This window comes from Charadrius vociferus, unplaced genomic scaffold, assembly GCF_000708025.1.
Source record: "Charadrius vociferus isolate BGI_N301 unplaced genomic scaffold, ASM70802v2 scaffold943, whole genome shotgun sequence".
NCBI lineage: Eukaryota > Metazoa > Chordata > Aves > Charadriiformes > Charadriidae > Charadrius > Charadrius vociferus.
The window spans coordinates 82,231-96,772 of NW_009647504.1; the positions used below are offsets into that span (position 1 = coordinate 82,231).

General features: G+C 44.6%; 1 protein-coding gene across 1 annotated transcript in view; it reads right to left on the reverse strand.

Moving 5' to 3' along the window:
* The window catches only part of TMEM218 (transmembrane protein 218), a 59,962-nt gene extending 46,246 nt beyond the window's left edge, over nucleotides 1-13,716 (reverse strand). The window contains exon 1 of the mRNA XM_009880756.1: nucleotides 13,525-13,716. Coding sequence (XP_009879058.1) covers nucleotides 13,525-13,716 — 192 coding nt within the window. The remainder of the gene's footprint in view (nucleotides 1-13,524) is intronic.
* Between the last annotated feature and the right edge of the window lie 826 nt (nucleotides 13,717-14,542).

The window sequence follows — 14,542 nt, forward strand, 5'->3', positions numbered from 1 at the left end:
TGGGTGTTATTTCATTATTTTGGGGGGTATTTTGTTACTTATTTGGGAGATTTTGTTACTTTGGGGGAGTATTTTATTATTTTTCAGGGGCATTTTGTTACTTATTTGGGCTATTTTATTATTTTGGGGGGTTATTGCATTATTTTGGGGGCTATTTTGTTATTTTTTGGGGTTACTGCATTATTTTGGGGGGGTTATTGCATTATTTTGGGGGGTATTTTGTTATTTATTTGGGATATTCTATTATTTTGGGGGTTATTTCGTTATTTTGGGGCGTATTTTGTTACTTATTTGGGAGATTTTGTTACTTTGGGGGAGTATTTTATTATTTTTCAGGGGCTTTTTGTTACTTATTTGGGCTATTTCATTATTTTGGATGGGTTATTGCATTATTTTGGGGGCTATTTTGTTATTTATTTGGGATAGTCTGTTATTTTGGGGGTTATTTTGTTATTTTGGGGGGTATTTTGTTATTTATTTGGGCTATTTTATTATTTTGGGGGCTATTTTGTTATTTATTTGGGTTATTGCATTATTTGGGGGGGTGATTGCATTATTTTGGGGGGTATTTTGTTATTTATTTGGGATATTATATTATTTTGGGGGTTATTTCATTATTTTGGGGGGTATTTTGTTACTTATTTGGGAGATTTTGTTACTTTGGGGGAGTATTTTATTATTTTTCAGGGGCATTTTGTTAGTTATTTGGGCTATTTTATTATTTTGGGGGGTGTTTCATTATTTTGGGGGTATTTTGTTATTTATTTGGGATATTCTATTATTTTGGGGAGTTATTTCATGATTTTGGGGGGTGTTTTGTTATTTATTTGGGGTATTTTGTTACTTTGGGGGAGTATTTTATTATTTTTCGGGGGCATTTTGTTATTTATTTGGGATAATTTATTATTTTGGGGGCTGTTTTATTCTTTTGGGGGATATTTTCTTCTTTATTTGAGCCTTTTTATTCTTGTGGGAGAGTCTTTTATTATTGATTTCGGATACCGGCGGGATTGCAGAGCGTCCGAGTAGGAACGACATTTTAAAAACTATAATTCCCTACGCGGTATTTCACCAATTTTCGGGGAAATGTGGGATACCCGTCCCTCCGGAACGCCGGAATTGGCGGCGAGAGCCACCTAAAAGGACTTTTTTTTGGCGCAAACCCCCTTTGAAGGCCTTTTTTAGGGTAAAAACCCCCATTTGAAGGACTTTTTTTGCTGCAACCTCCTGTTTTAAGGGCTTTTCTGGTGCAACCTCTGTGTTTAAAGGACATTTTTTTGGGTGCAAATCCCTTTTTGAAGACCTTTTTAAGGTGAAAAATCCGATTTGAAAGACCTTCTTTTCCGCAGCCTCCTGTTTAAAGTGCTTTTTTGGGTGCAAAACTGCCATTTAAAAGGTTTTTTGGGGCGCAGACCTCCGTTCAAAGGGCTTTTTTTTGCCGCAAACACTTTTTTGAATGACTTTTTTGGGGGGTGCAAACCCTTTTTTGAAGGACTTGGAGCGCAAAGCTCTGCATGAAGAGCTTTATTTTGGTGGAAAGACCATTTAAAAGTGCCTTTTTTTGCTGAAAACCCCTGTTTTAAGGACTTTTTTGGGTGCAAACCTCTGCCTGAATGGCTTTTTTTGGTGCGAATCCCCAATTTTTGGACTTTTTTTGGGTGCAAACCTCTGCCTGAATGGCTTTTTTTGGTGCGAATCCCCAATTTTTGGACTTTTTTTGGGTGCAAACCTCTGCCTGAATGGCTTTTTTTGGTGCGAATCCCCAATTTTTGGACTTTTTTTGGGTGCAAACCTCTGCCTGAATGGCTTTTTTTGGTGCGAATCCCCAATTTTTGGACTTTTTTTGGGTGCAAACCTCTGCCTGAATGGCTTTTTTTGGTGCGAATCCCCAATTTTTGGACTTTTTTTGGGTGCAAACCTCTGCCTGAATGGCTTTTTTTGGTGCGAATCCCCAATTTTTGGACTTTTTTTGGCTGCAAACCTCTGCCTGAATGGCTTTTTTTTGTGCAAAACCCCAGTTTTTGGACTTTTTTTGGGTGCAAACCTCTGCCTGAATGGCTTTTTTTGGTGCGAATCCCCAATTTTTGGACTTTTTTTGGGTGCAAACCTCTGCCTGAATGGCTTTTTTGGCTGCAAACCTCCGATTTTTGGACTTTTTTTGGTACAAACCTCTGCCTGAATGGCTTTTTTGGGTGCGAATCCCCAATTTTTGGACTTTTTTTGGCTGCAAACCTCTGCCTGAATGGCTTTTTTTGGTACAAACCTCTGCCCGAATGGCTTTTTTGGGTGCAAACCTCCTAATTTTGGACTTTTTTTTAGCTGCAAACCGCTTTGGAGGAGCTGCTAAAGCCGCATTGGGGCGGGAGGAGGATGGAGACAGAGCCTGGACGCTTGCGCGGGACGCAGGGCTTATTTTGGGGGAAAAAGCCAGGATTTTGGGAGTGAGGAGGGAACCCGCCGACGGCTGCCTGCGCCCGCTTTTGAACGCGATTTAACCCTTTTTCCTTCCTTCGCCGAGCAAAATGCCCCCCAAACCCCCCCTCCGTAAGGCTTAAATAATTAATATAAAGGCTTAACTAACTAAAACGAAGGCTTAAATAATTAAAATAATACAGGTTTGGCTAAAAATATTGCGATTTACAGGCAGGAAAAACAAAACAACAACTCTTGCGGCGAAATTGGTGGCACCCGACGATGCTCCTCTGCGCTGTCCCGTGAAGAGCATCACCTGCATCACACCTCCCCCCCCCCCCCCCGCCCCCTCCTCCTTAATTTTTCGCCCCCCGTAACTCGGTGCAGGTGGGAAAAGTCTTTTCCTCCGCTGTTTCGGGGGGGCAAAACGTGAAGTTTTCACCACTTGTCCCCTTCGCCGCCGTGCCGCGCGCTCGCCGCCCCGCTGTCTGTTTTTCCTCGCCGCGGTTCAGTTCTAATTATGTTGATTTTCTCCAGCCCACCCCCCTCCTGGCAAGCTTATTAGGGGGAATATTTTTATTTATTATCATTTCGCCCAACTCCCGCCAGCATTTCCAATTACTCTCGCCGCTTCCTTGTAATTGTCTTTCCGTAATGGCTGCGAAACAATTGCGCTAAATGAGGTGGCTCCGGCAAGATGAGGGTTTCACTTCATTAAAGGCTAATGGATTCCCAGCTCCAGCTCTGTGGGCAAAAAAAAAAAAAAAAAAAAACCAAAAAAGGAAAAAAAAAAAGAAAAAAGATATTTAAACAACTTCTTCTCTTTTATCGGGACAACTTTCCCCCAGCAGAAAGGGGTTTGGGTGTGTTTTTGGCGTCGATGACCGTTATCTTTGCAGCATCGCAAATTTCTGGAGATACAGCGATATGATATAGTGCTAGAGATACCGTATATATTTATAGATTATAGGAATATATTGGCTATAAAAGTATAATGGCATTGCTGTACAATATAACATATAATAATACGTTAACGTAATATATGCATATACTTATAAATAATTAAATAACTACAATATATAGTTATATATTATACACATATATACTATATTGCTTGATAGCAGCAATATATTCTATATAGCAGTATAATAACATTGCCACATAATATAACATATATTAATGTAATACATGCATATACTCATAATTAAATAGCTGCAATATATAGTTATGTATTATACACATATATACCATATTGCTTGATAGGAGCAATATATTCTATATAGCAGTATAATGACATCGCCACATAATATAACATATAGTAATATATTAACGTAATACGTGCATATACTTGTAAATAATTAAATAACTACCATATATAATTATATATTATACATACATACTGTATTGCTTGATATATATTTTATCTCGCAGTAGAATAACATTGATCTATAAGAGAACATATATTATATTAACGTAATACGTGCATATACTTACAAATAAATAACTACAATATATATGTATATATTATAGAAACATATATTGCTTGATATAAGCAATATATTCTATCACTATATATATAATGCTTGATATATATGACGCTTGATTCATTATATATACAATATTATACACTATACATATGATACAATATATGGCTAATAATGACTATATTGCTGTCTCGTATATAGCACAGATTATTTCTAATAGCAACAATAATATTTGTGTATATATATAGCTAGAAATATATAAAATTATAGCTATAGAAAAATAGAATATATCGGTGTGTATATATACACACACACATACCACCACCATCTATTTATTGCTAGAAAATACCCTTTTTTGCTACCAAACGCGTTGTCCCAGCCGCCAGGGATAGAGGCAAAGGTTTTTTTGGGTTGAAATTTGAAGGCTCGCTGGGTCGGCTGAAAACGCGGAAAACCGGGGCTGAAGCAACCGTATGGCTTTCGTAAACATCAGGCGTGCCAAATGGGCCCAAATCAGCCGGTTTTGGGAAGCCGAGTGCACGGCGCCCCCCAAAACGGAGGGGAAAATGCGTTAATAAATGCCGTCGTAGAAAAATCGGGATTATCGTCATCGTGGTGGAGGGGAACAAGCCAAAAACTTGAGAAAGGGTGGGGATTTTTTTTAATTTTTTTTTTTTTTTGAGGAAAATATAACTAAAGGAGCTGAAAAACGGCAGCAGAAGGGGTTAATGCTTCCAGAAGGTGCGAAGTATATAGTGGAGATATAGTGGATATATTACATTATATCCATTCATTGCACCTATTATAATGGATGGATATATTGTTTAAAAAATATATAAAAAATACATTGGATATATTGGATATATTACATTATATCCGTGCATTGTATCTATTCTATTTGATGTGTATATTGGATAGAATAGATGTATAGGCTATATCTTGGTTATATTTGATATATTACATTATATCTATCCATTGGCTATATCATATGTATCCATCAGATATATTATAGCCATATAATATTGTATCCATGCTATTATATCCAGATAATATATCAGATGATATATCTCTATACCATATATATGGTATATGTATTATACCACACATATATGGTATATTTGTTATAGCCATTATATAGTATATAATATAGAATTACGTATAATTATATATTATATATGACTATATATAATTATACTTTGTATATCATATAATATATAATTATATATTATATATTATATATTATACATTATACATTATACATTATGTATTATTATGTAATTACATACAATGATATATTTTATATATATGGTGTGTGTATATATATGGTATAATATATCTGCTACATCAATCCAATATATATTAAACATATTTTTTAATATATACATATACATATACCCTCTGTATATATCCTCTCCCCACTATATATCCTCTCTCTCTCTCTCGGATGGTTATATATAGAGACAGTATATATATATGTCTTCATCCACATTACCCAATGATATCCATGCGATAGGTATAATAATCCAATAATACATACATTGGATGGATTTAATTGGGTAATGTGGGGGAAGACATATATATATATAAAGATATATGTGTAATAACTGAATATTCTTTCTGTTGGACAGATATAATCGGATAAAGTGGATGATGACACACGTATCTTATATATAGTATATATGCCAGGATGCTGCTGTGTGAATATTCATTGTGCTGGAGAGCTTTGACTCTTCTGGGTGTTAAACTGCTGGAATACGGATTAGATAATAATAATAATAGTAATAATAATAATAATAATCATGATGATGATGACAATGATGATAAAGATGATGCCATAGGAACAAGGCCTCATACTACTACTACTACTACTACTACTACTACTACCACCACCACCACCACCAAGGCCTCATTTATAATAACAATAATAATAACAACAACAACAACGATAATAATGATGATAATAATAATAATAATAATGATGTTATTATTATAACATCATTATTATTATTATTATGCCTCACATCCCAGCGGGGCGGGATTTTTCTGAAGAAAAGTGCCATTTTTTAGGCAGGCGAATGCGTACAGGTCCTGAACGGCTTTGCAAAATTGGGGTGACTGACGCTGGGGGGGGACGACCTTCGCTTTGCTTTGACCTCCCAGAGCTGCGATTTTAAGCTTTAGAAAGCAGAAAAACCCTCTAAAATGGGGATGGCAAAATTCTGGGGTGACGCTGAGGCCTGCGAGACGTGGCGCAAATTCAGCCCCCCCCGTGCATAAAGCCATATCATAATTCGATTTTGCCGGAGTTTGTGCGCCCAGGAGGGGGAAAAGCAGCGAGCAGCGACCGCTTGCATCCTCGCCGTGCACCAGAAGGGTGTTTTAGCGTCAAATTTGGGGCAAAACCCTGCGTTTTTTTCCACCGAGGCGGGTGCCAGCTGCTGCTGCAGAGCTCCATTAACCCAGTGCCAGGCCAACACCGGGCCCTCCACTTCGTTAAGTTGATGGCTCTCGCTAATTTGCGCCCTGTCCTTGCGGGGCTCCTCGCCAGCCGGGACGGATGCGCCCCGTCGCCTTCGTTCCTTATTTTAACAACCATCCTCATCCTCAGCCCGTTTAGCATCCCTGCTCGGGGCTTGCATCCCTCCGAGCTTTCACCCTTCCGTACTGCCAAGGAATTTCCATACCGCCAAGCATCCCTGCTGTTTTTTTTTTCAATTTCCCACCTGCTTTTCCTTCCCGGGGAGCGGGGACACTGTCTCCATCTGCAGAATAATTCGGGATATTATTTGGGATTATTTCGGCGCGAGGACGCTACAGCCTGGGAGCTGAAATACTTAATTATCGCAGCCGTGACCTTGCTGGTATGAGCGACCAGACGGCCAGGGATGCTCAAAAAAACCCCAAAACCCAGGGCAGGCTTGATGTGGGGTCTCCTGATGAAGGCAGTGCTCCCCGACCTTAATTAGGCGCCCCTCATTAAGCACAGAACTTGTCTTACCACGCGTCCAAACCTCCCCGGCCCCAAATTGCGACGTTAAACAGTGCTCGAACGCATCAAAAAAAAACCAAACCCCAAAACCACCCCCATGTGATGCAGAGCATCACATCTTATCGAGCCGGAGCTGCATCCTTATTAAAATCATTATAAAACCATTGGGTAATTAATATTTTTTTTAGGATGTCACATCGAACGGGGCTTTAGCAACACCCGGGGCTTAATTTGTCTCCATCCAGGGGCAGAAAAATGTTGTAAATTTGTAAAAAAAGTGGCTTCGTCGGCATCAAAGCTCCACAGAGGGATTATGTTCTGTCCTGTTGGGAAAGTGGGTGTAAGTTAGGAACTGGGTTTTTTTTTTTGTTTTTCCTCTGGCTGTTGCATCGCTATTAGATTTGCAGGGAAAAAAAGAAAAAAAAAATCAGTTTTTCACAGCTTTTTCTATCCTGGAGTTACTTCTGGCGGTTAAATCTAGCTCAGGTGTGTGGAGGGAGTGATGAAAAATCTGATGTTTCTGGGAAAACTCACCTTTTTTTTTAAAAAAAAAATTATAGAAGACAAAGAAGCAGTTAATTGAATTTCAAAGCATTTTTTGTGAGGGTGGGTAAAAGACGTGGCCGGGCTGAATTACTCCGCAATTGGGACAGCTGATGTACCAATGCAAACAGGTGTCAAAAAAAACCCCAAACCCCCAAAACCCAAATCTTGAGGTTTTCTTATCAGCTCGGGAACTAAATACAGATTTTTTCGGGGGAGATTCGGTTGATTCGGGGTTGCGGGAAGCCTTTGCTAAAAGCTGAATATCCCTTAAAAAGGATCGTCGCCGTTTAACAGCCCTGTGCAGCGGGTTTGGTGAGAAATTTGGGATAAAGAGCACCTTTGGGCCAAAATATGGCCGAATTGGCGCGCCGGTGTTGTGCCGTGAGTTAAAGGGCGGCAGCAAATGATTTTTGCAGGGGTGGTGGTGGGGGAATTCTCTGCGCCGCACTAAGGGGATTTTGGGGTGTTGAGCCGACTCGCGGGCATGCCCATACCGGGCTGACGGCCCCGGGCTGCCTGCAGCATCGCAGCCAGGAGCGGGAATCGACCTTTTGGCATCCAAACCGTGCCAGAAAGCAGCTTTTTTCTTTCTTTTTTTTTTTTTTAATTCAATCTCAGCTCCTTCGGGCAGGTTAATGAAAAAATCCAAACCGTGGCCACCTGGGTGGAGGGGTGGCGCAGCGGCGCTGAGCCTCGCTGGGCCGCCGGCCGCCTGGGGAGACGTAAAAATGAACAGTTCTTCTTAAAAAGTTGGATGAAAAACAGAGAGGTGCCGAGCTTTGCTTTGAGGCAGTGGCTTTGCTTTGCTTCTAACCAGCGTCTGAGCTTTGCTTTTGGCTGGTGGCCTTGATTCCAGCCTGGCTGGCGTCCTTGGTTTGAGTTGGGCTAGCTGTTTTTGGGTCCTAGCCAGCGTCTTCGCATTGGTCCTGGTCGGCATCTTTGGTGTGATTTTTAGCTATGGTCCTTGGTTCAGTCCCAGCCGGTGATCCTACCTGCATCCTTGATTTGATTTTAACCAGCATCCTTGAGTTGATCTCAACTGGCATCCTCCCTTTGACTTTCACCGGCATCCTCAGCCGGATCCTGGCCAGCATTGTTGGTTTGATTCCAGCTCCCGTCAATCCTAGCTGTTGTTTTCAGCTTGCTCCTAGGTAGCGTCCTTGGTGCGGTCTTAGCTGGCATCCTTGCTTTGACCCTCGCGACCATCCTTGGGCCGTATTTGGCGAGCAGCCTTGGTTTGATGACCGCTCACCCCCACAGCCTGATTCCAGTGTCCCTGAGTTAATCCTACCCACCATCCCGGCTTTGGTCCTACCCACCATCCCGGCTTTGGTTTTAGTTAACGTCCTTCATTCAGTTCTACGGAGCATCTTTGCTCACCGTGAGCCAGCAATGTGCAATCGCAGCCCAGAAGGCCAACTGTATCCTGGGCTGCATCAAAAGAAGTGTGGCCAGCAGGTCAAAGGAGGTGATTCTGCCCCTCTGCTCCACTCTGGTGAGACCCCACCTGGAGTACTGCATCCAGCTCTGGAGTCCCCAACATAAGAAGGACATGGACCTGCTGGAGCGTGTCCAGAGGAGGGCCAGGAGAATGATCTGAGGGCTGGAGCACCTCTCCTATGAGGAGAGGCTGAGAGAGTTGGGGGTGTTCAGCCTGGAGAAGAGAAGGCTCCGGGGAGATCTTATTGCGGCCTTCCAGTGCCTAAAGGGACTCCAGGAGAGCTGGGGAGGGACTTTTTACTGGGGCATGGAGTGACAGGACGAGGGGGAATGGCTTCAAACTGGAAGAGAGCAGGTTTAGATTAAACATTAGGAAGAAGTTTTTCCCTTTGAGGGTGGTGAGGCACTGGAACAGGTTGCCCAGAGAGGTTGTTGAGGCCCCATCCCTGGAGGTGTTCAAGGCCAGGTTGGACGTGGCCTTGGGCAACCTGGGCTGGTGGGAGGTGTCCATGCCCATGGCAGGGGGGTTGGAACTGGATGATCTTCAAGGTCCTTTCCAACCTAAACTATTCTGTGATTCTATGATCTTTTCTTCAGCCCTAACCAGCATCTTCTGTTTGAGTTTACTGTCCTGGGTTCAATCCTGTCCAGCATCGCTGGCTTGATCCTAGCCAGCATCCTTAGAATCACAGAATCATAGAATCGTCTAGTCTGGAAGGGACCATCAAGATCATCTAGTCCAACCGTTAACCTAACACTGCCAGGTCCACCACTAACCCATCTCCCTCAGCACCACATCTGCCCATCTTTTAAATACCTCCAGGGATGGCGATTCCACCACTTCCCTGGGCAGCCTGTTCCAGTGCTTGACAACCCTTTCCGTGAAGAAATCCTTGCTTTGGTCCTCTCCAATATTCAGTGGATGAGAAGCTCACTGTGAGCTGGCAATGATCGCAGCCTAGAAGGCCACGCGCATCCCGGGCTGCATCCCCAGCAGCGTGGCCAGCAGGGCGAGGGGGGGATTGTGCCCCTCTGCTCCCCTCTGGGGAGACGCCCCTGCAGTGCTGCCTCCAGCTCGGGGGGTTCCAACAGCAGAAGGACACGGAGCTGTTGGAGCGGGGCCAGAGGAGGCCCCGGAGATGCTGGGAGGGCTGGAGCCCCTCTGCTGGGAGGACAGGCTGGGAGAGTTGGGGGGGTTCAGCCTGGAGAAGAGAAGGCGAAAAAGGGGAGACCTCAGAGCCCCTTCCAGTGCCTAAAGGGGCCTACAAGGTGGAGAAGGACTTTTTACAAGGGCATGTAGTGATGGGACAAGGTGGAAGAGTTCTAAACTGAAAGATGGGAGATTTAGATGAGATATTGGGAAGAAATTGTTGACTGTGCGGGTGGTGAGCCCCTGGGGCAGGTTGCCCCGAGAAGCTGTGGCTGCCCCATCCCTGGAGGTGTTCAAGGCCAGGTTGGACGGGGCTTGGGGCAACCTGGGCTGGTGGGAGGTGTCCCTGCCCAGGGCAGGGGGGTGGAACGAGATCATCTTCAAGGCCCCTTCCAACCCAAACCATTTTGTGATTCTATCCCTGGTTTAATCCAACCCATCATCCTTGCCTTGGTCCTTGCTTTGCTCTTCACCAGCATCCTCGGTTTAAATTTCACACCTTTTCCAGCTTATATATGCCAATATAGAAAAAAAAATAATATATATATAAAGATATGTTTTCGCTGTGCAGCTCTTGCACAAACCAAGCCCTTGCGAAAACCGAGCGCTTTCCCTTCCCAAATCCGCCGCGGCGTGGCATCTGCCTGCTTTTGGTCTGGTTTGGCCTGGATGTTTCAGCTTTAGCTGGCGAAAAACCGAAGCGAAGGGGCTCCTGCTTCCGAAGAAGCTCGGGCCGTACGTACGTGGAGTTTGTAGATTATGGGGTAAAAAAAGATGAATTTAGGCTTTTTTTTTTTTTTTTTTTTATTGCCTGTTGCCATTTCTCTCGGTAATTTTTCCCGGCGGCCGCTGGTAAACTCCGCTTGTAAAGATAATTAAGTTGCCTTTCTGCGCGTTGTTTACCGTTCCTCTGAACCAACAGTTCCCTGGAGATTTCGGCTCTTTTTTTATTTTTTTTTTTTTATTTTATTTATTCATTTTTTTCCGCAGACCTCCTTCCAAGCGCGTTCTTCATTACGCTTCGGTAACAATTTGAATTTTACTATTATTAAACCATCCCAGACGCTGCCTTATTATGTGCCTCGGAGCTGAAATTCCTCAATTTGGGGAAGGGAGAATACGGGGCTCCGGCGCACATCTGGGCTTGTTCTGCAGATGTTTGCTCCGCTTTCGAAAGGAGCAGACGCGTTAAAGCCCGACGGCGAAACGCTTTGGCCCCGGGATGGGTTTGCGCAGGTCGGCGGGGGACGGGAACCGCCTTGGCGCGGAGACCAACCCCCAAAATTATTTCGTCCTCTTGCAACAAGACCTCGTCTTGCCTTGGCTTTTTGGGGGGGGGAGAAAAAAGTAATAATTTTCACGCTGGGGGGAAAATAAAAATAATAATAATAAAAATGAATAGGGAGGATATAGCACGGATAACCCGGCGAGCCCAAAAACTTGGATTTTTTTGCGATCAGACCCTATTTTGCACTTTTTTTCGCCCGTCGCGGGAGCAAAAGAATTCACGGCGGAGGTGCGGGAGCGTCGCTGGCGGGACGCGGCGCGCTCAGCCTGCCGGAAAAAGGGAGACGCGGCGCCACCGGGACGGCTCTGCCTGTCGCCGCCTCTGCGCCCGTGTGCGTGCGCCTTAGCGTGTTCGCCTTTGCGTGTGGGCACGTGTGCGTGCTCGCGTTTGCATGTCCATTTGCCTCCTTGTGTGGGCATCTACGTGTTTGCGTGGGCGTATATGTGTTTGCGTGTGCATATACATGTTTGCGTGTGCATATACATGTTTGTGTGGACATATGTATGTTTCCGTGGACATATACACGTTTGCATGCACGTATACATGTTTGCGTGCACATATACATGTTTGCATGCACATATACATGTTTGCGTGGACATATACATGTTTGCATGCACATATACATGTTTGCGTGCACATATACATGTTTGCATGCACATATACATGTTTGCGTGGACATATACATGTTTGCGTGCGCATATACATGTTTGCGTGGGCATATACGTGTTTGCATGCACGTATACATGTTTGCGTGTGCATATATGTGTTTGCGTGGGCATATACATGTTTGCGTGGGCATATACGCTTGCATGGGCATATACATCTTTGTGTTGGCATATACATGTTTGCGTGGGCATATACGCTTGCATGGACATATACATCTTTGTGTTGGCGTATACATGTTTGCGTGGACATATACGTCTTTGCATGGACATATACATGTTTGCGTGGGCATATACGTCTTTGCATGCGCATATACATGCCTGTGTGGGCATATATATGTTTGCATGCGCATATATGTTTCCACGCGCATATACGTGTTTGCGGGGGCATAGACACGTTTGCATGCGCGTATACATGTTTGCGTGGGCATATACATATTTACATGCACATATACGTGTTTTGTGGGCCCATATATGTTTGCGTGGGCATATACATGTTTGCATGCGCATATACATGTTTGCGTGTGCGTATGCATGTTCGCGTGGGCGTTTACATGTACATTTGCGTGTTGGCACCTGCAGGCGCGCGTGTGTGCGTGCGTTGGCATGTTGCATGCTTGCGTATGCACACGCATGTTTCCATGTGCATCTGCACATGCGTGTGCATGCGTCCGTCTGCGTGTTTGCACGGCCGTGTGCGCCGCATGCCTGTGCGCGTGTTCACATTTGCACGCGCGTTTGCGTGTCCGTGTGCATCTGCGCGTTCGCCTGTGCACGTTGCCGTTGCCTTTGCCCGTTCGCACGCTCCCCTCCGCGCCCGTGCGTCTTTGCACGTCGGCGTGTGCGTTGGCGTGCGCGCCCTTGAGCGCCCGTGCACGTGTGCGGGTTCGCGTCCCGGGAGCGGAATCGCTGCGGTTTTTGGCGCGTGCTCTCCCGCAGCTCTCCTGATTTACGCCCCCTCCGTAACTTTCTTCTCCCCCCGTTCTCCCCAACCCATCTACTCCAGGACGTTTAATTTCTTCTCGCTGGTAATCACCATTAAATAGAAATTGTCTTTTTCTATGTAAACACGTCATTAGCGAAGCCGGTTTCTGCAGGGTCCGGATTTCATTTTTATTAAAATGAAACACTTTTTTTTTTTATTTTTTTTTTTTTTCGGCTCCTCACTGTGTCCGGAGATGAAGAGGATAATTTTAACCCGTTGGGTTGGCCACAGATAATTGCGCCGGCGTTTGATTGGGGCGATTAGGGAAATATCCTCTTTTCACGCAGAAGAATTTGCATTTTTCCCCTTTACTTCGCCGGAGCGGAGCCGCGCTTTCCTACACAGCCCCGTTTTAATGAGCGTTATCAATCCTAATGAATGTATTTTCATCTTTGTTTTATTGGCTTGTTTTTTATTAGGGAAGGGCTGAGAAAACAGGTCCAGGTAAAAACACGGGGTGGGAAAAGGGACCGAATTTCGGCTCCTTTTCACGAGGCTGCTGCTCAAGAAGGGAAATCTTTTTTCTTGTTTTGCCATCTGAGCATATTTTGAAGCGCAGAAAGCATACCTGGAATGATGTACTGAGTTTTTTTGGGGGGGAAAAGAGGTGGTTTTGGTGCCGGGGGTTGCAAACGGCCGTCAGCATCATCCTTCGCCTGTCGTTCAAGGGTCGTATTCCCCCCAAATCCACTTTCTGCGGCGCTTTGCCCCCATCCCGCAGTAACCCCGTGGCTCCCGGTTTGCTGGCGCCGTCTGTCATCGGGTACCGCTGCGAAAAGACCTTTTTCCCCCGCAAATACCCAAGAAAAATAGCGAAGCTCACCTAGATAAAAATACATCTATATGATACGGATATTAAAATATGTAATATATTATGTATTATTTCCATTATAATATATATATGGGAATAACAGGTATTATTTATTTCTCCCATTCATATCATATCATATCATATCATATCATATTATATCATCCCATCCCATCCCCATCCCCATCCCCATCCCCATCCCATCCCATCCCATCCCATCCCCATCCCCATCCCCATCCCCATCCCATCCCATCCCATCCCATCCCCATCCCCATCCCCATCCCCATCCCATCCCATCCCATCCCATCCCCATCCCCATCCCCATCCCCATCCCATCCCATCCCATCCCATCCCCATCCCCATCCCCATCCCCATCCCATCCCATCCCATCCCATCCCCATCCCCATCCCCATCCCCATCCCATCCCATCCCATCCCATCCCCATCCCCATCCCCATCCCCATCCCATCCCATCCCATCCCATCCCCATCCCCATCCCCATCCCCATCCCATCCCATCCCATCCCATCCCCATCCCCATCCCCATCCCCATCCCATCCCATCCCATCCCATCCCCATCCCCATCCCCATCCCCATCCCATCCCATCCCATCCCATCCCCATCCCCATCCCCATCCCCATCCCACCCCATCCCATCCCATCCCATCCATATCATATAACGTATGGGAATAACAGAATATAGATATATTGGAATAATGCTTAATATATTCTATATTATTGCTATCATATCCTATATATTACCATATATGGGAATAATAGA